This window comes from Aspergillus brasiliensis (genome assembly GCF_001889945.1).
Source record: "Aspergillus brasiliensis CBS 101740 unplaced genomic scaffold ASPBRscaffold_10, whole genome shotgun sequence".
Lineage (NCBI taxonomy): Eukaryota > Fungi > Ascomycota > Eurotiomycetes > Eurotiales > Aspergillaceae > Aspergillus > Aspergillus brasiliensis.
The window spans coordinates 956,541-979,636 of record NW_027137451.1 but is presented as its reverse complement, the minus strand read 5'-3'; the positions used below and the strand labels follow the sequence as shown (position 1 = coordinate 979,636).

Sequence of the window (23,096 nt, the reverse complement as noted above, 5' to 3'; positions counted from 1 at the left end):
TTAGCACTGAGCTACAGCAAAAACCAAGTATTAGTATAGTATAAAAATAGACTTCCTACATTGTATAATCTTCAAGTATACCACTCCTAAACGGGTACCTGCATTCCACAGTTGATGATCACAGCGCCCTGCTGATCCTCCTCCCAAGACCAAATCTGGAGGCAAATCCGTTCGGCCTCGGTAGAGTTCCGAGGGAAACCGCCCGAGCTAAAAATATTCAGTCATCAGGCAGAACGCCCCAAGACAGGCCCACTTGAGGACCCATCGAAAATTGAAATGAAGTCATGCCCAGTTAGCTGATTTTTAGTTAACACAGTAATTAACTAGTTAGCTCTGCTAAGTTCTAACATTCTTCCGTGCTGACACCACATCAGCTCAATCATTGCAGTCAGCTTTACCATTCATCATCATCTCATACTACAGGATGCAATCATAGTAAACCTAGCTGATTCTCCTACTCACCACAGTAAAACTCTTCACCACTGAACCCACCAAATAAATCCCCGAACAAGAGAAGAGAAAGAGAACAGAAACAATGTTCAGCTTCCTCCCCTGCTTCAGAACCCGACGACAACGAAGCACATCCAAATCCCAAACTCAATCCCAAAAGCAAATAGAGGGTTAGCCAAATCCCAACTACCCATACCAATCCAAATCTATCCCCATAGTAACATAACACCATCTATAGAAAAAGCCAACGCCATAGAATCCCTCCCCTCATGGCACTCCCCTACGGAAAACACTCTCCTCTTCCAAGCCTTCGAATGGCACATCCCATCCACCCCCAACACCCCCGATAAGCGCACCCACTGGCGCCGCCTCCAACACGCCCTCCCCGCCATCCACTCCCTCGGCGTCACCAGCATCTGGATCCCGCCCGGATGCAAAGGCATGGATGCCCACGGCAACGGATACGACATCTACGATCTCTACGACCTAGGGGAATTCAATCAAAAGGGGGCGGTGGGAACGAAATGGGGTACGCGGGGGGAACTCGAGGATCTGGTTCGGGATGCGAGTGCCCTTGGGGTCGGGGTGTTATGGGATGCGGTGTTGAATCATAAGGCGGGGGCGGATAGTGTGGAGAGGTTTGAGGGCGTGAGGGTTGATGATGATCGTATACCTTCCTCCCATACCTCTTCTTCCACATGTAATATGTGTATTGACAGCTCACAGGACGAGATATTGAAACCGGCTCCCCGCAAGAACTCTCCGGCTGGACATCCTTCACTTTCCCCGGCCGGGGGACCACATACAGCCCGCTGCAATACCACTGGCACCATTTCTCCGGAGTAGACTGGGACGACGCCCGTCAATGCAAAGCCATCTACAAGATCCTCGATCCTTCCCGACCGGAAAAGAACTGGGCTCAGGATGTCGGTAAAGATGAGAACGGCAACTATGACTATCTCATGTTTGCGGATCTGGATTACTCGCACCCGGAGGTCCGGGAAGATGTCCTTCGCTGGGGGAAGTGGATTATGTCGGTGTTGCCGTTGAGTGGGATGCGGTTGGATGCGGCGAAGCATTTCTCCACCGGGTTTCAGCGCGAGTTTATTGATTGTGTGAGGAGGGAGGCAGGCGATCGGAAGGTGTTTGTCATTGGGGAGTATTGGAGTGGGGAGTTGAGGGCGTTGTTGAGGTATCTGGAGGAGATGGAGTATCGGGTGGCCGTGGTGGATGTGCCGCTGGTGGAGAGGTTTTCTAATATGTCGAGGGGGAAGAGGGCGGATTTGAGGGGGATCTTGAGGGGGACAGTAGTAGAAAAGAGGCCGGGGAATGCGTTGGTGAGTATCCCTCCTATTTGGTGGAATTGGAGTGATGCTGATGTGTGGTGGTTGGTATAGACGTTTGTGACGAATCATGATACGGTGAGTGATATCTTCCTGTACGTGGAGGTATATGGATAAGTGCTAATGTGACAAGCAACCCGGACAAATGCTCGAGGTGAGTACATATCAAATATTCTTTGCGACTCAGAAGACACCGATACGAGCTAATAACAGACCATCGTCGAACCCTCCTTCAAACTCCTCGCCTACGCTCTTATCCTCCTCCGCCAAGGAGGCCATCCATGTGTCTTCTGGGGTGACCTCTACGGCTCCTGCGCTGGCGGCCATGCGCCAACTCCAGCCTGCGAGGGGCAGCTCCCAATCTTAATGCGTGCACGTAAGTTGTACGCCTACGGAGAACAGCAGGATTACTTTGACCAGCCGAACTGTATTGGTAAGAAATCTCTTTCATTTCTTCGAATCTTTATCCGTGACAGCCTCTTATACGTGGACAGGCTTCATCCGCTACGGCAACGCCGCCCACCCCTCCGGCCTAGCCTGCGTCATGAGTAACGGCGGACCAGCCACGAAGCGCATGTACGTGGGTCGGAAACATGCCGGCGAGACGTGGACGGATCTGCTGCAGCAGCGCAGCGATGATCACCCGTCTGTCACGGTGATTGATGAATTGGGGTACGGGGAGTTTCCGGTCCAGGGGATGAGGGTGAGTGTGTGGGTGGATAGTGCGGCGGGTGGTCGGGAGGGTGTTAATGGGCCGTTGTAAGTACCTACCCTACTTTTAGTGTCTTGGATGGAAGGAACTTGTCCAGAGGGTGATGCTAATATTGGATAGTGATGTCGATATCTATGGCAGTCCAGCATGATGAACTTAAGCTACTCCGTATACGGAGAGTATGGAGTACCTATTAATGAGATGGTATCATCTTCTAAGACACATGTATATATTAAGTAGACTAGTTTTACTACAGTAAGACATTAGATGGACATTAGACAACTAGACGACAATAATAACAAATCCACATACAGAGTAGTCTACAGAGTAGTCTGTAAACTAGTCTTACCTACTCCATCCATTCTAATAACTCCAAGACATTCACAAAAGAGTCAACCACACAAGTAAACCCAAAAATAATCCATCCAAGCGAAGAGACAGAAAGTTTCTGACTAGTTAGTAATTACCTAATGGAGTAACCCACTCGCGGTGCTGCCCGCCACACAAACACCGGTAAGAATACCAACTTCCGAGACATCCTACGTGTATTTTTCAATCTCACTCAAAACCGGAAAAGTACTACTAGAGAAGAAAATACTGGTTCATGCCCTACAGGGTCCGACTGGATTGATCCCCGAAAGGGTCCAGGGCCGATCCATGGATCATTATCACTAGTTAGTTATTTTGTTAGTTAGCATGCATTTCTGTCTCTCGGAGATGTTCCCTATTGAGATGGGATTCTGTACCTATCTCAAATGTCTGCCTGATTCTCGGTTGCAAGTGCCGGGCTATGGCTAACCAATACTATCTAGTTGCACATGGTCTTTCGGTCGCATATCCATATCCATATCCATATCCTCTAACCGAACCATGGAAAAAGAGTACAAAGATTTTCAGTAATGACAATAAGCTATAATCATTAAGTAATCAACCAACTAGTAACTAGTAGCTAGCTAACCAAATATCTATACAAGCAATAATACCTCTGCGTAATTATTGCCAAGTCACTGATTATTTTACCAATCAGGTAAAGAAGAGAATCCATCTCCATCTCCATCATCCACATCCATTCACCCCCTCAACAACAGGAAAGGAGCAAAGGTGTTTACAACTGCATAGCCACAACACCCATAACCAACCCCGCCGCAATAGACACCGGGGCAGCAAGAGCCATACCGGCGCCGGTGGACACGGGCGCAGTAGACTCGGTGCCGCTGGCGGAGGCAGACTCGGTAGAAGAAGAGCCAGAAGCAGAGGCAGAACGAGTGGAGGATGCTGTAGTCGAGAGTGTGTTAGCCGCCGAGGTAGTAGTTAGTTTGCTGCTGCTGCTGCTGGCAGTGGTAGAAGTGCTCTCCGAGGTAGTAGTGGATCCAGTGGAGGATGATGAAGAGATGGAGGATGAGGAGGAGGTTTCAGTACCAGTAGAAGTGGAACCAGAAGTAGAAGAGGAAGAGGCGGAAGTAGTCAGAGAGGCGCTGGCGGTGGTAGTAGAGGAAGAACCGCCCTCGACGGTGAATTGCTGGGATTGAGCGAGGATACCGCTGTTTTGGGTGGAGGTGGAGAGGAAGTTGATTTGGTAGCCGTTGCTGTATTATTATTAGTATTTGATCGATGGGTGGGATAGAGGAGTGTGAGGTTAGAAGAAGGGGGGCATACCCATCAGTAACACCGGACAGGCCCGACACGGTGTAGGAACCCTTGGAGGTATCCACGTTGGAGGCGACCTTTTTCTCTACGCTGGGGTAGACGGCGTTGTTGACCAGGTAGAGGTCGAAGGTGGAGGGGTCAGTTCTGTTACATAGTCAGTATGTAGTAAATTTAGGGTTGGGAAAGAGAACGTACGAGACGGAATCCCAAGTCACGGTAAAAGAGCTGGAAAGATCGACATCTTCGCCCTTCTTAGGGGAAGTGACCTCAAGAGCTAGAGATAGAAATTAGATGGATGGTATCGGAGGGAGATAAGGGCAACTAACCGCCAACGAAAGCAGCCAGAGGCAGAAGAGACACGGCGTAAGAAAGACGCATGGTTGCAGAGATGGTAATATAACGAGGGGAAGGGTATTAATTGATTATTATGATAGAAAAACGATAGAAGATTGATGGAAGGAATCAAAACTGGCAGCAAAAGTAGGAAGCGACCCTGGTTAAATAGAAGGGTTAACGGTCTCCATTTTGCCATCATGTCTCACAAAATCCGCTAGTTATCGACTCTTCAACGGGTTCAGGGCAGTTCAGTTGGTTAGCCGCCCCAAGAAAATCCCGGAGCATGAACCGGATCCATTACATGACAACAACTGCGACTACTAACAACTTACACTAGTCACTAAGTCAAGAACTAAGTCAAAAGATCCTCTGATGGTCTGTGAGTGGGTGGCTTCCCAATCTTGGATCATTCAAAATACTCTACTAGTACTGCTATATATAGCCGAGTGGCCAGGAACCAGGGAACGGGGATGGTGAGGTTTCTGATGACAGGCACTTCAGTCTGGTCGACTGGCGCAGGATTGGGCTGGTTTCAGGTGGACAGGATGCAGCGTGGACCAATAAGCCCGATGGATAACGCATGGGGCTATTTACTTAGCAGAGATAGTCTACTAGTCATTAGGGTAGACTGGAAAAGACCTGTCAGATTGCCTCTCTCTCTCTCCCACACATCATTCTCTTCCGTTCTTCCCAATCGCACCGCCACTTGAGTAGTCTTATCTTGGCAATTATGCAATATCCCCCCATGCATCGGCGATAAAAGAAATCACCATCACTAGCACTGTGATGATTCAGTCCTCGCCTGCTCAAATCCAAACTCAAAAACCCGACCAGCGCAGAATACCTTTCCCCCTCTCCATCAGCCCATCCCTAGATCCCTACACCCCTTCGACCCTCCTATATTGCTTCCCATGTTGCACTTTGTCCTTCCTACTAACCAGTTCAAAAGCTCATCATAATATAATATTACTTGTTTGCTACACGCAAGGGGCTCCACCCCGTGTGTGATTCATGATTTATCTGGCCTGGTTGGTGGTTAATCAAGCACAATCAATCGATTGGACACTAACCAACCACCTTCTTAGCTCTTCCCTCTCTATCACTATCTATCTAGTTAGTCTACCCGCCCGTGATAAGTAAGTCTTTGTTGGCGCCAAAAGGAAAGGCAACTCCCAAATTTAACTCCGAGCCTCGTATTCCCAGATAAAGCCGAAATTAGGTGGCTGGGAGCCTAAGGCATGGCTCTTTGATTGACTGCAGGAACGTTCCCCCCCAACTTCCCTCCCCTGAACTGCAGATTTCGTTGCACAAGGATCGATACTGTGCAACACCTCACTGTACTCCGTACAGTATGTACAGAAGTAGATGTAAAATGTATGTATTGTCGATCCATTACTGCCGTCTGATTCGAAATATAGAGTTAAGAGCGGGGTATAGCTATATATCGACTGATGGTTGCTTGAATCCTGGTTGTGGTGGATTGTGGACCATGGGCCGGTAGATATATAATCTAACTATAGCACTTACAGAGTACTACTAGGTTATCATCACATTTCATTTATCTGTGACGGTTTAAGCATGCCTTGATTTTGTCGGTGGATGGTTGAACTTGTCGATATTATCGAATCTGGACCAGATTAATATATTCAACACGTTATATCATATGTTGATAAACATTGTACAACGTATATATTCACATCCTGGTCCTTTATCCCGGCCCCTCTTGCAGGGTTGCTACTCTGTACATACCTGTTGTGTAAGTGTTAGCTAGGTAAGTGCTTATTAGTTAGTTAGCAGGCAGGGGCGCTGACGTGCTACCTTTCATTCACTTGCAATGTACTAATTTGACACATCGCGAGGATGTTCGAGGTGGCAGTTGTTACTGGTATCGTATGGCGTGCTTCCAGTTCTTATGATGTGCATTAAGTACTCCGTAGTTACCCTAGCATACATTCAATAGATTATTACTCATTTCTCATAAACACAGATAACCATCATTACAATTTACACCCATTCTTACATCCGACCTACCACGCGACCGTCGAGCTCAGCCCGTCCAACTCGCGCTGGTAGTTTCGGTGCTGCGCGATCTGGTAGAAGAACATCCCCACAAAGTCCTTGGCCCCCTTTGCGATCTGCACGCTCTCCTTGAAGCTCTCCGGCTTCTGCACGCCACCGGCCGTGACCACCCCATACCATTCCACCGGCTGTGGCGCGGAGCTGGTGGCCACCTGCACGTCCAGCACGCTACCCAGCGCCTCCTTGATCAGCTCCGCCGCTTCACCCGTACCAGCCAGTGGCTTCAGGTGGCCAAACGTCTCCGCGATCCAGTACCGCATCTGCCCGTTCTTCCGCAGCGTCTCCACGTGCGGTCCACCGGGGATGAACGTCGCATCAAACATGGTCGATCGCTGCCCATCGTACTGGTGGTCGGCGATGATGCCCTGCGAGGTCTCCTTCGATTCGCCGTCGGCATAGATGGGCGACCGCTTGGTGCCGATGACGAAAGGCAGAGCACCCGCGACCTTCACCGCGGTCTGGATGCCCTTGAAGGCCACCGGGTCGTATCCGTCGCCAATGATGATGGCAATGCGCCGACTGGCGATGGTCGGAGACTTGGGAGGGAATTCGGTCTGCGAAACATGGATCGTCTTCCGGCCGTGGTTGGCCATGAGGGCCTTCTGGGGAATCGGGGCGCCCACGACTTCCGCCACCTGCTGTGCCAGGGTCAAGTCGATCTCCGCCAGACGCTTGCCCGCCAAGCGCTCGTACACGATGGGGTCGTCGCAGTGGTCCAGCTCAAAACCGAAAGCTTTGACAATGTGCAGCTTCTCATGCTCCGACATGGAGTTGTAGAAGAGTTGGGCCTGGGAATGGTGTTCGCGGAACTTGGGGCCCAAAGCGCGCCTCTTGCGGCCCTGGACCGGCTCGGGGTAGGACTCGAAGCCACCCCCCTGGGGAGCGGGATCGTCGGGCTTCGCAGCCTCGAAGCGGTTGGGCCAGTAGTTGACAGTACCCTTGGTGATGCGGTGCTTCATGGCACCATCGCGGTTGTGGTTCAGCACGGGGCAGACAGGGCGGTTGATAGGCAGCTCCTCCCAATTGACTCCGAGCCGACTAATCTGGGTGTCGAAGTAGGAGAAGTTGCGGCCCTGGAGAAGAGGGTCATCGGAGAAGTCGATACCGGGAACGATGTGCGAGGTACAGAATGCGACCTGCTCCGTCTGGGGGAAGAACTCATCCACGTTGCGGTTGAGCTCCAGCACACCAATGGTGCGGGGCGGAACCAGATCTTCTGGCCAGATCTTGGTCGCGTCAAGAATGTCGAATTCAAAGTCATCTTGTTTCTCCTCGGGGATGGTCTGGATGGACAGATCCCATTTCGGATAGGCGCCGTTGTCAATGGCTTCCATCAGATCCTTACGGTGAAAGTCCGGGTCCTGACCCGCCAGCTTCAAGGCTTCATCCCAGACGAACGAGTGCACTCCCAGATGGGGAGTCCAGATAAACTTGACAAAGTGGCGCTTGCCCTCCTTGTTGATGAGCGAGTAGGTGTTGACACCAAATCCTTGCATCATCCGATAAGACCGGGGAATGGCGCGATCCGACATGGCCCACATGAACATGTGAGTGGCTTCCGGGTGCAGGTAGCAAAAGTCCCAGAAGTTGTTATGCGCGGTTTGCGCTTGAGGAACCTCATTATGGGGTTCGGGCTTCACAGCGTGGACTGCGCCGAATTAGCCAGGACAAGAGCAGGAAATGGATGGGGAAGCCATACCGAAATCAGTGAACTTGATGGCATCTTGGATGAAGAAAACCGGGATGTTGTTTCCAACCAGGTCCCAGTTACCCTCGTCGGTGTAGAACTTGGTTGCGAACCCACGAACATCACGCACCGTGTCGGCGCTTCCCTTGCTGCCCTGCACGGTGGAAAAGCGGACAAAGACTGGTGTATTCCGCGATGTGTCGGTTAGAACCTTGGCATATGTGACGTCCTCGCAGCTCTCGAGCAGCTTGAAGTTTCCAAAAGCGCCGGTTCCACGGGCGTGAACGACACGTTCGGGAATCCGCTCGTGGTCAAATCGGTGAATCTAGACGATCAGCCACTGAATATCTCTCCATAAAATCAGCGCAGACATGTTGAAAATACCTTCTCGCGCGCAACCTGATCCTCCAGCAGCGACGGACCTGTGCGACGGTCGTCGACTGACCGCAGCCAGTTGTCGGTATTGCTAATGAGCACACCATGGTCGGTGGTCTGACGCTGGTTGTTGGTGACATCGACCATGTCGCGCTCCAAATCGACCGTCTTCTTGTTCTTGGAAGATGCCGTCTTAACGGCTTCGTGAGCCTTTTCGAGCCCTTCGGCAATGACCGTGGCCATGGTGAAATTGGTGGGATTGCTGGGGAATAAGCAGTGGTAAAGAGAACTCAATGGAGCTTGTGGATGGCAACAGAACAATTTCAGCGACCGGGGTCGAGCTTAGATTATGTATAACGATAGAGGATCGTTAAAGCCCTGCCCAGTTCTGCGAGCCAGTTAAACATCTTCTGTAATGAGGGTTGTCGGATTGGCTGTCTGGCACGTAACCATGACGTTGCGACCGAGACGTCACGGTGACCACTTTTTCCCCAGATCCATCCGGTGCTTAGAATGCTTAGAAATGGGCAGGCTTGTCATCCACCGGATTCAGAGTCTAGACATGGACTCAAAAGCAGGCTGTGGTACTCAAGGGCGCTCATTGGAGTGTTCACTGGCGGTGGTGGAGGTGATGTTATGATGTTATCCAACTCGGTCCTCATCGGCACAGGCGGTCCGATAAGCGATAAGGATTGTGAGGCATTCGCCATTCATCATCCACCGCATCATCCTGCAAATTCCAGGATTGCTGAACCCTAAAGCTTGAAACTTGACAGTGGAGCACCTTTTAAGATGCATCCATCCACTACAGCCATGCATGGTAACAGTACGTTCAATTGACAACTTGGCCTCCGGAGCTTCCATCGTTAGTGCCTTTTATGGATTAGTCCAGCAGTCTGACTGTCTGCTAGACTAGCGGCTGAAGGCTGGGAATGCCGATTACTGTGCACCCCGCCTAGCATCTTGCTTATGTCCATACAATTGTGCCACACTTACTCCGGAGTGGTATCTATCCAAGCTTTGGCGTGGTGCTCGTTCGACGAATCAATCTGCTAGGCACATCTCCTATCAAGCCGTGAAGGATAATGCGGCAGAAGATCCAGCAACTCGACCTAGACGGTCGCGAGGGCCATGATGCCATCTTCGACGCCTCCTACCTGGAGGATATCCCGGTCGCTCTGCAAGAATGGGGAGCGTCTAGCATCCTTCTGGTCGTGAGCACGACCCTCGACACCAAAACATCCCTGATCAAAGACTTGGAGGCCCGTCTATCCCACTGTGTGCTACAAAAGAAAACGGGAGTGGGAAGTCACTCCCCCTACCAAGACATTATGGACATTGCCCATACCATTCAGACCCAAAACATCCAGACCGTCATCTCCATCGGGTCTGGTTCCTACTCCGATGCATGCAAGATCGCCGTCATGCTCAGTGCGACTCTCCCCGTCGACTTCAGCATGGACGATATGGAAGCCCTGGTCGATCAGGTTCACGGACTGGCTGGCCCCGACGGGATCAAAGCACCTACCACCAAGCTCATCTGCGTGCCGACTAGCCTCAGCGCCGGAGAGTGGAACCACTATGCCAGCGGCACCAATGCTCAGGGCAAGAAACAGCACTTTGTGCACCCCGAGGGATCCCCGACCTTGATCCTGATGGACCCGCGCATCGCGAGGACCATGCCTTCCCGCCTGTGGCTGGCATCGGGCGTGCGGGCCGTGGATCATTTCGTGGAGACGCTGTGCCATCCTGAGTGCCACGAGGAAGCCACGGCGCACATCAAGAAGGGCTTGCCAATTCTCATCCGGGGTCTGAAAGACTATCACGCCGGTCAGGAAGAGCATAATGAGGAGGAATTGCTCAAAGGCATCTCAGAGTGTCAGCGCGGCTCACGGGACGCTCTCTTGCCCTTCATCCAATGGAAGATTCCCATGGGACCGAGCCATACGATCGGCCATCAACTCGTGAGTCCGCTCTCTAATGTCGCATCTACGTCGACTGTACTGCAATGAAGAGCCTACTAACCACCGAATTTTGCACGACAGGGGAGTGTCGCTGGCGTGCAGCATGGTAAGTGATCCAGCAACCACTTGAAGCTGCAGAAGTAGAAACCCACTAACCGCTCTACATATACACAGGAGTAACGGTAACTTAATCCGTAACAGCCACCAATTGTGGACAGCGACTAACTTTCATGTGTAGAGTTGCATCATCTTACCCGCGACTTTGCGATACACCAAATCTCAAACTGCGGCTGCCCAGGAGGTCATCCTCGACATCTTCAACTCGGTGTTGGGATTCCAGGAGACTGAAGCCGCTGACGCCATGTTACGATTCGTGCGACTCCTGGGGATGCCGTCCCGGCTGTCCGAGGTCAACGTGACCAGTGACGAGCAGTTGCACAAGATTGCCGACATGACTCTGACCGACGCCTTGGCGAAGCGAGCGAACCTGCCCGACAGAGCTGGTGTGCTGCAGATCCTCGAAATGGCTCGGTAAGCAAATATTGTGCGGCGGGTCGATGAGGCGTCTTATACCCGCTTCGTCCTATTATCTATTTAGTAGTATGTTTTGCCATGTAGTGGAAGACTGCCCTCGAATTCCAAGCCGCTCTTATATTCCCTTGGTGCTTCTGTCTGTTTAGAATGTCTTGTATATAAAGGTTTAACAGCTGTGGGATGGGTCAGTGGACGCGCGTCCAAAAAGCGCGCGGGAAGGAAGACGGAGTGTATGCGAGACCCCACTGACGTCATAGGTCACTACACCTTCGCAGTCAGACGAGTTAGAGAGTATATCTTCGAGACACCATCTGTCATATCTGTACATAGATGCACATAACTACGAGCTGCTGCACATTCAAGCGTGACAGCTTCTCAGGTATGTAGCTAGACCCACTCGCGTAGAGATTGATACTGAGCCATAAGACTACTCCACAAGTTGTCAGATCCTGTGCACTTCGTACTGCGACCAGCGACCTATTTCCATTTGGAAGATACCAGACAGCACCTCAGTGAACATGCCTTTGAGTTCTCAAGATTCCGGAGCGACGGGCGCCGCCAAATTCGTCACCTCGACGCTCGGCAATGCGGTCGGAGGCGTCTCTCGCACCGTTGGCGGGGTGACAGGCGCCGCGGGGCGAGGTCTCGGCGATACCATCACCGGCGCCACGGGGAGCGCAGGAAAGCCTGTTGGTGATGCATTGGGGAGCGTGGGCAGCGGCGTGGAAGATGGAGCCCGGAAGGTCGCCAAGGGAATTGAAGATGCTGGTCAGTGGAAGTGAAGAAGGAGCGAGGGGATGGGATGAGTAGAAGAGTAAACAATGATGATGTCGGTCGGTAGGCGGTGTGTCACGACGTGATGGTCTTTTTGATTGGAAGTTTCATGACTTTTACTATTGCTCTCAATTGGTGAACAATTAGCCAAGAAGGGATCCAGGGGCACTCATTGATAATACTATCTTTAATTACTTGCTTGATAAATATCTACATTTGCAGGAACAGCGCACGGACGTAATCTTCCAGCATCACTTCTTCGACTGTCTGTTGTGCTTGTATATATTCGCGGCAGAACATCCTATAAGGGAAGCGGTCGGTAGTGTCAGTAGAATTACCAGGAATGTTGGCTGATAATTTATATCTTTAGTTGCTTTTTCTAAGGGGCACATCCTGTCCACAGTCCACAGATCAAGCTTACTAGTGCTTGTCAGCTTACTAGTAGTACTGTGAGCTCTAATAGTAATAATAGTATCATCCTCACTTTGTCCTTATCCGGGAGTGACACTCTGGAGTATAAATTTAGTAGTCGTCTTCAAATGCAACTACGGATTACGACATCAACATGCTGCCCCGGGCGCAAGGCACAGCCCCAACATAAAGATACATTGCAGTAGCATGCTTAGTAGTACTCCGATGATCACCTACACCCAGTCATTTCTCCGATGGCAGTAATGACCCATTGCATGAAAAGGTGATGGTTCGGATCCGAGCTGGCTAAAGCAGGAGGGGAAGACCGGATAAAATGCATTATTATTATGACGGCTATTCTGTACTCCGTACGGAGTAGTACTAGGTGCTAACACTAAAAGGAGCAAAATGGCCCGTCCCGGATGGATAAGCGGCACACTGCCCCGTCGTCGAGAGGGGCAATGCACAGTAACACTCTGTAGGAGACCTCGATCGTTACCTCGTGTTCGTTGGGTTATTACTACTACTACTACTACTACTAAGCACGCCGTCAGCAGCAAAATCGACCTCGACCCAGCCTTGCGGATCCACGGGTTCAAGGGAACCCGCCACTGGAGCCAACCTTGTATCCTTTTTTTTTACCTGCTGACTCCGGCACCCCGACTCCGAGAACAGAACGGATAGCGGAAGATGGGAGGAAAACCTTAAAGTCCGAGTCCGAACCAAAGTGATTACCCAAAAGAAGGCCACAGAAAACCCGAAGAAGCCCATCCGCTTAACTAAGCTTACCGGGGGGACGGGCTGAGTCAGCCTCGTACTAACCAGATGGAGGCCTGTGAGTGGCTCAATGGGGATTAGCGGACGGGGTTGCCTCAGCGCGGCATCCATGAAATTGGGGGTCCGTCGCCGGCCAGTCCCGGCTCAGGCTTGAATTGAGCTCGCCTCCTCACGACTGAGTTGCCACTAGTGGTTAGTCTAGTCCTCACTTACTTTACTAATGAACGGGATTTCTGCAGTAATCCAGCGACGTTCCCTTTCCGCTTTAGGTCCAACTTGGAGCCGCTTTTTGCTCACTGAGCGGCCCGGAGCGTGGGGGGAAGCACAGAAGTGCGTGTCTTGAGCGATTTTTTATGATCCTGGATTAACCCCAGGAGTAAACACTCGAGAAAGTGACTCACCCTGGAAGCTTGTTTGAGCTTACTAGTGCTGATCATGTGACCCATTTAAACTGTGCACAACTTAAAATCATGTATACGTGCATGAAGATGCGAACATCAATCCATCGATTAGAACACCATCTGACGGTGAGGTGAGTTTACTTACTGCTTGCTACTGGAGGTCATGTTGGAACAAAAACCTGAGTAATACCACTAGCCATAAGAGAGACTTCTTATTTTGGTCTACTTGGTAAAATGTATGTGTCTCAACAGTTTATGTTCGGACTAGATCCACCGCCTGAAACTGGTCTCCGCCTCCGCCTCAGACTGGTTCACCGCCTCAGACCGCTTCACCGCCTCGAACTGCTCTACCGCCTAAGACTGGGTTGACCAATCCAACCGCTCGAGGTTAAATACCGCCTGAAATTTACCTCACCGCACGAGCCTGGACAACGCCTGTATAATCCACCGCCTGATGGATGGGATGACTTCTCCTCAAGGCGATAACGTAAACCACGGTCGAGCGGCCCATACAATCGCGCGGCCCATCTTGAAATGTGTGATAGGCCATGGAGTAGCGGGAATAGTGATCGATGAGCTTCTTGATGAATTGCTGCAAGACCGCCATAGAGTGTTTGTTAACTGGACTACGGAATCACATTGAATATCTTGATGCACCTTTTTTACGACCGAACATTGCTTCATTTCGACCATGTATATTACTCGTGACTCGCGCAGGTAACATGACTTCACGCTCAGCAAGCGACCCTGACCGTCTCCGCCATCGGCCTGTTCAGACCCAGCCGGAATCTATCGATCCGTGACATCTTGTCCAAGACGAGCGTGTCCACCCGCAGGACACTCTCGCGATAGAGGGTCTGGGATTTCCAATCGTAAGAACACAGCAGCGCTCGCTGCATACCACCCTCGCTGCCGCACAGTAGCATTGCTACCGGCGGGCGGCGCGCCCGGAATAAGGTGACGGTCAAGGTATTGGTGTCAACCAAGGTAAAGATCTTGAGCTCTCCATACCGCGAATTTTGGGCCGCGGACACAAACTGTGCGGTGGATTCTCTGCAAGTGGGATCTTTCCCCACGCACTCCCCGTTCTGGGAGACATGCAGCGAGAGATCGCTGGAATAGGGACTCCACTTCAGACGGCCCAGATTAATACCAAAGACCAGCTTCTCGATCTCCCCAATCGCCATGTAGCCCTCAAATCCGAACAGCCATGCCTGGGACGCCCATGTCTTCCCCACATACAGAATGGAGATGAGGTACGGAGACGCCAAGGTGACCAAAATGTACAGGCCGGTGAATACCCACCCGATCACCGTGGGTACAAGGTAGCCCCCCTTTCTGGACTGGCTGATCGCTAGCGATATCACGCCTGTAACGATCCAAAGAGGAGTGCTGCGGAGAAGGACTCTAGCTACCAAACGTTTTACCGTCTCACGCATCAACATGTTGACCGGCTCAAAGGATGCCCAACGAATCGGAGCACCAAAAGCACCACTCATAATCACAGTGTCGTTGCCACCGAAGCCGACCACTTGGCACAGGGGTTCAATGTCCCACAGATGACTGTCCCAGAAGTCGTTGATCTCATACCACGGCTGGTCGAGGTTGCGGGGCAGCATGCATACCAGCCTCTCGAGCAGCCGATCGCTGTCGTTGGCCCAAGACAAGCGACAAAAGGCTTCAAAGGCCGAGTCATTCGGGTTCACACGTGGCCGACGTCGTAACAAGCCCATCAGGGCGTACGAAAGGTCTCCGTCATAGTACGTCGTGGTTTCACGATTCGGAAAGCATTGCAAGGCGATGGAGACCAGCTCGAGAGGACTGAGTATAATCGAACCTTCATAATGATCAATCAGTTCTCTCGAGACAGTGGCGTCGCCCCAGGCTTCAATGGCGAAGTTTCGCTTCGACAGAACCCGGAAGGAATCGGGGGGACAATCACGCTTGTAGATGGAGATCGGTTGGCCCGATGGGCTCAGGAGGACCTCAGGGAAGGTCCACAGTCGACTTCCCAAATGACGAAGCATTTCACCTTCGTCTCGGCTGAGACCGGGAGAGGGGCCAATAATCACCACCAAGGCTTGGGCACCCCGGACGACGTCGCTGATCCGGTAGATGTCTTCCCATTGGTCGTCATCCTCAGGCATACAGCCGCACGCGATCCAGTAAGCCGCGACCCCTGCCGTCCGGGCCGCAGCTCCAGCAATGCGATGAAGTTCATCCATGTCTTCGGTCGACTCATGACTGTACTGCTCAGCGGTATAGCATATGAACAGATACTCGAGGCTGCCATACACTGCCTCCCATTCTTCGACGTTGACGGTGGCAATACCCCCGTCGTCTTGAAGCAAGCACAGCTGCCTCGGACGTAGAGGCCGCTTGGATACCCCGTTTGCAAGTTGACGAGGGCCCGGCCGAGGGTTCGTGCTCGATGGTTCGACCTCGTGAAGATTGGCCGGGGTCGTCGAATAGCCCCAGTAGTGATACTTGAACTGTTCGTAATGACCATTGTTTCTCAACTCTCCACCAAGATCTGTTGGTAAAAATAACTACAATGATGTCAGCCATGCCATGCACATGGAGCTAAGAGCCGTCTTACCAGACCAGCGATGGTCACACAGGACGGAAGCCACTCCAAGCACATGATGACCCTTGACCACGCGTCCTGGTTATTCTGAAGCTGTCGTTCCATAAGCGAGTATACCACTCGCAGTATCATCGGGGTCGACTCCTCAAGTTTCCTCCGAGCCCAGGTTGAGTTGGCGGGGCCATGGCATATCTCCTCGGACGCTTGAACCACCAGTTCGACCAGTCGCCCATCCGTCGCACTCAAGTATTGGTCCTTTTCACGGCCGATCCACACGCGTCCTAAGCTGTCTTTGTGACGGTATTTCTTGATGGATTTGTATTTTCTGCCGGGCAGATAGGTCGCATAGTCTGTCTCCGAATAAGAGCTGGGCTTCAGGTAGATCTCATAGTACCTAGGACTCTTTTTTTTTTTATATCAAGATCAGTATAATACCCACAATAGGCAGCGAGTAAACTGACCTTTGCGAACCAGTCCGGCTTTTCCAAATCGGTAGCAATGCTTCCGCTCTACATGTTGGATAGTTAGTTCCCTCCTATGTATTCATTAGAATGTCCGAAGTGAACCTTACTACCAAGGAGACTGTGCTGCTTCCACCTGCGCCGTGGTTTTGGATCTGCCCGAGTTCAAGATCCGCCGGCATTTCTCTCGAATGAATTATTGATCACGATGAGAGGACATGCGAGAGGAGCCTTTCAAAAAGTGCTTAACAAAGCTTGAGAGAGAGAGGGGGTTATATTTGACAGCCGTAAGCCCATGGAGGCGGTCTAGTCAGCCAAGATGCAAGGCTGAGAATCACCTCGTGACAACCCCAGAAATTAGTGCGTTGGAACCAGAGCAATCACGCTCACACTGAATGATCTTCATCATGTGTAATAATATTCAGTGTCAGCCTGATCTCTCTGACTCTGGCTGAACTCTTTTTTCAGCCCTGGTCGGGTCTGACACCCCATTCTACTATTTTCTGACCCCGTCGCCGCGTGGGTGCCCCCTCGTTACCGTCTCTAGACCGCGGGAGGATTCAACCTCAAGCAGTCAATATGTCCTCTATTTTTCAAGATCGGTCGCTTTTGGATCCTTTCAAGCGCGAAGCTGTCGGCGAACCCACGCTTTTGGACCCCCACCCGTTCACACTGGACGTACTGGATTCGGTCCAGGCGCCGGATGGTAACAGAGATCGTCCCCAGATTGGCATTCTGCATACTGTTTGTAGCTAACAGGACGCTCAGGGGGTTACCAATTAATTCCGCGAAAGGTCACCGTGCCTGAACTCGGGCAGTTGCCTGTACCTGTCCTGCGAATCATGTTGGTTCATCCCCTAAGTGCGATCGCTTGCGACTCAACTAATATGCTATGAAGCTTCTCGCCCCTGGACGTGCCAAGCAGTGCCACTGCTAAAGGACTTCTCTGGCTCTTTGATCACTATGCTACGCCGTCGGCATTCCTTGCGGGCAGAGTGCGGTCGGTCACGCACTCGTTTGGGGCGTTGAACTCCATCAATGGCTATAATTGTATGTACACTCCTATCGTTCGATGGTGATACTGATCAATCAGGCGCCTGGTTCCACTATTTGTGCAAGAACATCACGGTGACGCATGATGCGGATGGCAACGCGCGCATCTCCGATCCCAGACCGGGAGCACCACAGATGCAGCACGGCGACTCGACGTGGATCCGGTCCGGGTATTTCTTGCGATGGGCCGTGAGTTCGAATCGTGGTCCAGAAGTGACGCTGCTCTGTTTCGAAGCGTCGAAATTTCTCCAACAACGTCTCACAGATCTTTCTCCATCGTCCATCCCCACCAACGTCGTCCGTGACCCGTACAGTCTCTTTGCGATCATCTTAGAGGAGCTGTCGTTGCAAATGGACAATACGGTGTGGGATGTGATGGATGTCTTTCGCCAGATCGAACTGGTAATCCCGTGCCTTCTAGCCACGTGTACCTGGGTCATTGCTGACCATCCCAGAACACCTTGACCACGATGGAGAATCGGGAGTCCTTCACGGGGCTCCATAATGTTTCCAAGCATATCCTGTTTCTCCAGGAGAGCGCCGAAGCGACCATGCTCACTTTGAAAACCTTGTCCGGGCACCATCAACAACTCCTGGCGGACGTCCCTGACGGGGACCGCCATGCCACGGAACTGGCCCAGGGAATGCTGACGCACGTGGAGACGCAGTTCCAGTCCATTAGTCTGCGTCTGAAGGGTCTTGAAAAACGGATGGACAATATCATTGCCTTAGTACGCTCATCCTCTTCCATAAATATGAACAAGACGAAGGGAGACACTAACACGTCTACTACGTACGTTAGTCCTTCCACCTTGTCACGCAAGACGGCAATCGCATTATGCAAGCCGATAGCAGTTCCATGGCCACCATTGCGCTCGTCACCCTTGTCTTTCTGCCCGTGTCGACAGTCTCCGTGAGCTCTATCTATCTATCCCTTTGGTGGCGATGGAAAACGGATTGCTAACCGCTTCTAGACTATATTTGGAAATCAATTCTTCAATTTCGACCCGGTGACGATCCGTATCTCACAAAGCTTCTGGATCTTCTGGGTAGTGTCTATTCTGCTGACCCTCCTGGTTCTTCTCGTCTGGCGGGTTTTCACCAAGGGCTGGCCGCCTGGATGGTACGATGCATTTACTATGAAAAAGGGGAGGTGGAGTTGGTAATAGCCATAGTTGAGCTCAAGCTCTCTTAATTGGACTATCAATGTATAGGAACGCAGTAAATTCCTGGATTAGAACATCAAGCCCATGATATCATTCTCTTCTTCAATTACTGCAATTTTATATAAACCCAACTGCCACACCTTCACAGTATTGCTACACGACATCCCAACGGAAACAGACCAGAGCAACGAGACAATTCTGCCTAGAGCATTTCCTCATTGGAGACCGGAAGCATGTGCGCCCGCTCATCGTCCGCAGAGGATGGGCTGCGTCGGCCATAGATTCCTAATTTATGCTGCTGCATGCAATAATGGACAATGCCGATGCATTGCCCCGTGATGCAGATGGCCGTCACTATTTCTTGATCTATTTCGGCCTTTTCCGGCAAGATTGTTTCCTGTCTCATGCTGTCACTCACGAGAAGAGATAGACTGAGGGTGAAAAAGAAGAACCCCCCAACCACGAGAGAGGGAGCGCCAATCTATTTGTCCGTCAGCACCTCCTCAACGATGCAACTAGTAGCAAGCCATGGGGAGCAGCGCGCACCATCGAAGAACGGTTGGCGTGGTTCAGGTTCCGAATCATGGTGAAGATCTGGAACATAATATCGAGGGCGGCGATCAAAACGAGACTGTCGCACGCCAGTTGGAGCCCGTACGTCGAACGTCCATAGTCTCCGTCGGATCCAAGATCTGACATTTCCCAGGTAATAAAATGCGTGAGAGAAAGAATCATCAGGCTCACCAAGGTACTGCCGTGCACCTTGGACGGAAGAATCGTCTTGGTCGTCTCGTTACGATTCTGCGCCTTGTGGGCATATACCAGCCGGTATAAGACGTTCAGAATCAGGATACTCTGCAGATATTGGCAGATCTGAGCGACGATTAACATGGCTTTATTGTGTGTTTCTTTGTAGTATCCCTCGTAGTCTTCGTATTCTCGTGGTACGGGTCCCAAATGGCTGAATCGCCAATAAACAGTAAATGCTATATGTCTAGAATGGATTGGATTGTCAGCCACGGACATTCCTGACCGGTATACGAAAATTCACCACGTTTAGGTCGGATACATTGATTGACTTAGAAGGAAGATGAAGAGCGATTTGAACGGTATTGCTGTGGGATCATGCCTCGGCCGTCTCATCAGACATGAACCAAAGACAGACCCCAGAGAAATAATTCCAGCTATTATAGAAAAAACCAAAGAGGCAATCTTTCGCGGTTTATAGCTTGGCGCGTCCATACTGTATAAAAGGCTGAAGGGACGAAGAAGTGCACGCTGTGTGATGGAGCTTAATGGAGAAGCAAACCGGTTTCGCTAACTATTGAAATGATGTTAAAGGAAAGCGGGGATCGACTAGATATATTCTATTTGTCTTGTCTCGGGGAAGAAAGACGCAAGGCTGGCATTGCTGCATGCATCATGAATGGCTGGCTCGGCGTTAGCGTGAGGCTGACCTGACCAAGATTGTCCCTTTCAACAAGGCTTGCCTCCTGATGCCTTAAGTTCTTGCTTTTCTGCCCCTTTTCTTTCTCTGCCTATTTCCAGTTACGTCCTGCTCCCTCAGTTCGTGGTTAATCACCACCGATCACAACAACCCATCTGGTTAACTATCATGGCTCCACACCAGGTAAGCCCGTCTTCCGCCTAAGTACACACAACCTATCTAAAAGGATTCATGAAGGACCCTCAGCCTAAGCGACACGGAGGGGCATACGTCCCCTCGGGCGCCAAATATCAGCCTCGATATCAGTCCCGTACCGGTGAAGACACCAGCAATTCGAATGAATCGTCTCAGCATTCCGCCGTTTCTGAACGACCTAGGACCTTTCCCATCCAGCGTGGTAGTCATGGAGGAAGCTATATTCCTGGGAAGGGTAAAGTGACCCCGTGAATGAACTAGGTCATCGAGCTACGGGACTATCGCGGGGCAAAACACAAGTCAAGTGTCGTTAGCTCTGCGAGATTACCCTGAAATACAAAGGAACGTGGTTCAGATGGGATAGATTCCAAACAGGATTTGAATTGCTTATTTTGAATACAACCCCATCTTCATATTACCCTGATATCATGGGACCAATCTATCTTGATTTAATTACCTTATCTAGTTTAAACCACCTATCACACACCCAGGCATCCTACTTGACACGAATTATAAGCCAGTCCCTCAATATGCTTCTGTAGATACCATGCAAGGGTGATGAAGTGCAGCTACGGGGATGCCAGACTCTTCATTAGGCTTGGGCGGCTTGGATTTGCGCTAATCCGGTAACCGGCATGCAGAGAGATGCTGCGAGAGCCAGACAGGCTATGACGGAGGAATGTTATGTTGCCAAGAAGATTTAGTAAGTCGGCTATCAGACACTGTCCCTTGGGCCTATCCCAATCAAGCCCCATGATCCCAAGCACAGAGCTGCAGAACATCTCACTTTCCTCAATATACGTCTCTATTCACAGGGTAAGAGAGCACATACCGCCCTGTTATAATACCGTCCCACTACTTGCATTCTGAGCAAGGCTTTGCGATTACCATGGGATGTCAGGCGAACTCATTCAGCCTCGGGCAATGCAGGGTGATTCAATTCGTCGCCCGCCCTCCTTAATGCATTTCACTTAAATCTAGCCCGTAGGTTCCCTAATCCGAATTCCTGTGTTTGGACCTCTAGCCTAGCTTAACCTCAGGTTTGAGTTTAATGGTTCCTACCCTGAGGCTGCCCCGACTCGGGTTCATGGTGAGATTCCCAGTTTTCCCCTTTCGGCTGGCAACTTAAGCGCGTTGGGCCTCACATGGAGCCGGATAAGGTTCTGACGACTCGGAGTCGTAGATGTATACTCGTTTCATTTGGGACACCCAAACGCGGCATCCTTTCGGCAACTTTGCTTAATACATTCTGTATCTACACGCGATAATACAGCTGAGGAGTAACGAACCGGGACATTCAGGGAGTTAGCTCAGTCTAATACCAGAGAAATGAAGATCTGCAAGCGTAAGCACCAATTCTTGTAGCGTAGAACTTTTTTTGATGCAGCTATACTGCAATGGATCCGAATAAAGCCGGAGACCTTGCTTTTTTTTTTGCAGGCGAGGCTGTAGGTTTGCTCCGGAGGTGGGCCAAACTCCAGACTGATTTGACAGCGACGCCGTGCTGTTCACTTTTTACACGTCAGGCACACCTGCACGCGGGATTTGGTGCACATTGGCGGTGTTCTGATTCGCAAGACACTATGAATCATTGCACTTATCCCCGTGTTTGCTTTTTATCTCGGCAGTTGTCATTGGGTAGCTTCTACGGTTCCATCTTGGCCGTATGCAGGTAAGGCTCTGGGTCTCCTCAATCACACCGAGGCTCAAGCCTTGCGCTCGCCCCTCCATGACCTATTGAGAGAAACATACCTTAGTTAGTTAGTCTGTTAGTGAATGAGTGGCTGACCACGAGTAAATCCATCCTGTGGTATGTCCGTGCTCACCCGCTTTCTTTATGATTCGTTGGGTTAGTGCCCTCGTTGCTTTGTCTTCCCTCCTGCACCCTGAAATCTGTTGAGACACTCACTCCAGCCAGGGTCAGCTAAGCCTTTGCCTCCTCTTCTTTTCTTTCTGCGTGGTCTCTGACCACCACCACCTCTTCCAACCAACCAACTAAGCATCCTCTTGAGATCTAGACAGATCGAATACATCTTTCCTCCCTATGTCGTATATTTTGACAAAATCTGTCAGAAGCCAAATAACCCTCACCCAGTACCCCGCCATTCCAGTCTATATTGCTGACGCGTCCGTACGAGAGCTTCAAGTCCCTCAATCCTACAGGCCGAGTCTTGCCAGATGCTACAGTATCTGTCCTTGTTTCTGTATTCTGTTTACCATAATCATAACTCATTTCTTTTCCAGTATATAACTACCGAGTTATACGCAGAAATGAGTAAGATTTATTAGACTTGGGTAGATACCTCTATAAGTATATAATTTCGCGACCTGGTATTTCCTAATCCAAATGATGAGGAGTGTGGGGTTCTTGATCGGTGAATATGGCGCAGTGCACTTGTAGAAGCATATGTTCGATTGGTGTATTAGGAGTAACTAAAAGTTTACATACAGCATTAGCGTGTGATGAGCTCCTGCTCATCCTTGTCGGTCAATACTCGCGCCAAACTAGTGGCTGAGCTGGTAGAGCTGAATAGTAACAAACATAACCCCTTCGTAAATTAGCCAGTCACAGCCTTCCCTGCGATGTCAGTCAAACAGGCGGGGGTTGTCTGCCTCGTCTATAAACAAAACCACATGACATGGTATTCGTGTCAGACTGCCTGCTCGCGGGTTCGATGGCTTAGTTATAACGTGGGA

The 23,096-nt window shown here is 50.8% G+C and overlaps 8 protein-coding genes across 8 annotated transcripts; 4 read left to right on the top strand and 4 right to left on the bottom strand.

Annotated features, from left to right (window-relative positions):
- Positions 1-374: 374 nt before the first annotated feature.
- On the top strand, positions 375-2,813 carry ASPBRDRAFT_182737 (uncharacterized protein). Its single transcript, XM_067619982.1, has 8 exons — positions 375-620; positions 689-1,117; positions 1,177-1,787; positions 1,848-1,871; positions 1,927-1,947; positions 2,007-2,226; positions 2,288-2,552; positions 2,626-2,813. Exons 1-8 carry the CDS (start codon positions 536-538, stop codon positions 2,654-2,656), a joined length of 1,686 nt encoding a protein of 561 aa, XP_067476878.1. The 5' UTR covers positions 375-535; the 3' UTR covers positions 2,657-2,813.
- Positions 2,814-3,394: 581 nt separating this feature from the next.
- ASPBRDRAFT_45988 (GPI anchored serine-threonine rich family protein) lies at positions 3,395-4,878 on the bottom strand. The gene is made up of 4 exons (XM_067625520.1): positions 4,479-4,878; positions 4,348-4,426; positions 4,162-4,296; positions 3,395-4,091 (listed from the first exon to the last, which is right to left on the bottom strand). Exons 1-4 carry the CDS (start codon positions 4,528-4,530, stop codon positions 3,611-3,613), a joined length of 747 nt encoding a protein of 248 aa, XP_067476877.1. The 5' UTR covers positions 4,531-4,878; the 3' UTR covers positions 3,395-3,610.
- Positions 4,879-6,515: 1,637 nt separating this feature from the next.
- catA (catalase catA) lies at positions 6,516-8,872 on the bottom strand (the record flags this gene model as incomplete). The annotated part of the gene is made up of 3 exons (XM_067618244.1): positions 6,516-8,215; positions 8,267-8,579; positions 8,639-8,872. The coding sequence occupies 3 exons, from the start codon at positions 8,870-8,872 to the stop codon at positions 6,516-6,518; spliced, it is 2,247 nt and encodes a 748-aa protein (XP_067476876.1).
- Positions 8,873-9,293: 421 nt separating this feature from the next.
- Positions 9,294-11,293, top strand: ASPBRDRAFT_283711 (iron-containing alcohol dehydrogenase). The gene is made up of 4 exons (XM_067622503.1): positions 9,294-10,593; positions 10,675-10,699; positions 10,768-10,775; positions 10,832-11,293. The coding sequence occupies exons 1-4, from the start codon at positions 9,715-9,717 to the stop codon at positions 11,126-11,128; spliced, it is 1,209 nt and encodes a 402-aa protein (XP_067476875.1). The 5' UTR covers positions 9,294-9,714; the 3' UTR covers positions 11,129-11,293.
- A 289-nt stretch (positions 11,294-11,582) lies between these two features.
- ASPBRDRAFT_45980 (uncharacterized protein) lies at positions 11,583-12,112 on the top strand. The gene has a single exon (XM_067625519.1). It carries the CDS (start codon positions 11,646-11,648, stop codon positions 11,907-11,909), a length of 264 nt encoding a protein of 87 aa, XP_067476874.1. The 5' UTR covers positions 11,583-11,645; the 3' UTR covers positions 11,910-12,112.
- Positions 12,113-14,224: 2,112 nt separating this feature from the next.
- On the bottom strand, positions 14,225-16,720 carry ASPBRDRAFT_32446 (uncharacterized protein; the record flags this gene model as incomplete). The annotated part of the gene is made up of 4 exons (XM_067623017.1): positions 14,225-16,039; positions 16,090-16,479; positions 16,539-16,586; positions 16,649-16,720. 4 exons carry the CDS (start codon positions 16,718-16,720, stop codon positions 14,225-14,227), a joined length of 2,325 nt encoding a protein of 774 aa, XP_067476873.1.
- A 203-nt stretch (positions 16,721-16,923) lies between these two features.
- ASPBRDRAFT_209169 (uncharacterized protein) lies at positions 16,924-18,889 on the top strand. The gene is made up of 7 exons (XM_067621854.1): positions 16,924-17,244; positions 17,307-17,382; positions 17,437-17,588; positions 17,632-17,993; positions 18,047-18,322; positions 18,394-18,504; positions 18,566-18,889. Exons 1-7 carry the CDS (start codon positions 17,118-17,120, stop codon positions 18,755-18,757), a joined length of 1,296 nt encoding a protein of 431 aa, XP_067476872.1. The 5' UTR covers positions 16,924-17,117; the 3' UTR covers positions 18,758-18,889.
- Positions 18,890-18,939: 50 nt separating this feature from the next.
- ASPBRDRAFT_45976 (uncharacterized protein) lies at positions 18,940-19,434 on the bottom strand. The gene is made up of 2 exons (XM_067625518.1): positions 19,304-19,434; positions 18,940-19,238 (listed from the first exon to the last, which is right to left on the bottom strand). Exons 1-2 carry the CDS (start codon positions 19,304-19,306, stop codon positions 18,960-18,962), a joined length of 282 nt encoding a protein of 93 aa, XP_067476871.1. The 5' UTR covers positions 19,307-19,434; the 3' UTR covers positions 18,940-18,959.
- Positions 19,435-23,096: the final 3,662 nt, after the last annotated feature.

Excerpts from the sequence above, each read along its gene's own strand:
- ASPBRDRAFT_182737 (XM_067619982.1), top strand. The coding sequence starts at position 536 with ATGTTCAGCTTCCTCCCCTGCTTCAGAACCCGACGACAACGAAGCACA. Across the intron at positions 1,118-1,176 it reads CGTGAGGGTTGATGATGATC|GACGAGATATTGAAACCGGC; the intron begins GTATACCTTCCT and ends GACAGCTCACAG. Across the intron at positions 1,788-1,847 it reads AGAGGCCGGGGAATGCGTTG|ACGTTTGTGACGAATCATGA; the intron begins GTGAGTATCCCT and ends TGGTTGGTATAG.
- ASPBRDRAFT_45988 (XM_067625520.1), bottom strand. The coding sequence starts at position 4,530 with ATGCGTCTTTCTTACGCCGTGTCTCTTCTGCCTCTGGCTGCTTTCGTT. Across the intron at positions 4,427-4,478 it reads TCTGGCTGCTTTCGTTGGCG|CTCTTGAGGTCACTTCCCCT; the intron begins GTTAGTTGCCCT and ends TTCTATCTCTAG. Across the intron at positions 4,092-4,161 it reads CTGTCCGGTGTTACTGATGG|CAACGGCTACCAAATCAACT; the intron begins GTATGCCCCCCT and ends ATAATAATACAG.
- ASPBRDRAFT_283711 (XM_067622503.1), top strand. The coding sequence starts at position 9,715 with ATGCGGCAGAAGATCCAGCAACTCGACCTAGACGGTCGCGAGGGCCAT. Across the intron at positions 10,594-10,674 it reads ATACGATCGGCCATCAACTC|GGGAGTGTCGCTGGCGTGCA; the intron begins GTGAGTCCGCTC and ends TTTGCACGACAG.
- ASPBRDRAFT_45980 (XM_067625519.1), top strand. The coding sequence starts at position 11,646 with ATGCCTTTGAGTTCTCAAGATTCCGGAGCGACGGGCGCCGCCAAATTC.
- ASPBRDRAFT_209169 (XM_067621854.1), top strand. The coding sequence starts at position 17,118 with ATGTCCTCTATTTTTCAAGATCGGTCGCTTTTGGATCCTTTCAAGCGC. Across the intron at positions 17,383-17,436 it reads GTACCTGTCCTGCGAATCAT|CTTCTCGCCCCTGGACGTGC; the intron begins GTTGGTTCATCC and ends TATGCTATGAAG. Across the intron at positions 18,505-18,565 it reads TGCCCGTGTCGACAGTCTCC|ACTATATTTGGAAATCAATT; the intron begins GTGAGCTCTATC and ends AACCGCTTCTAG.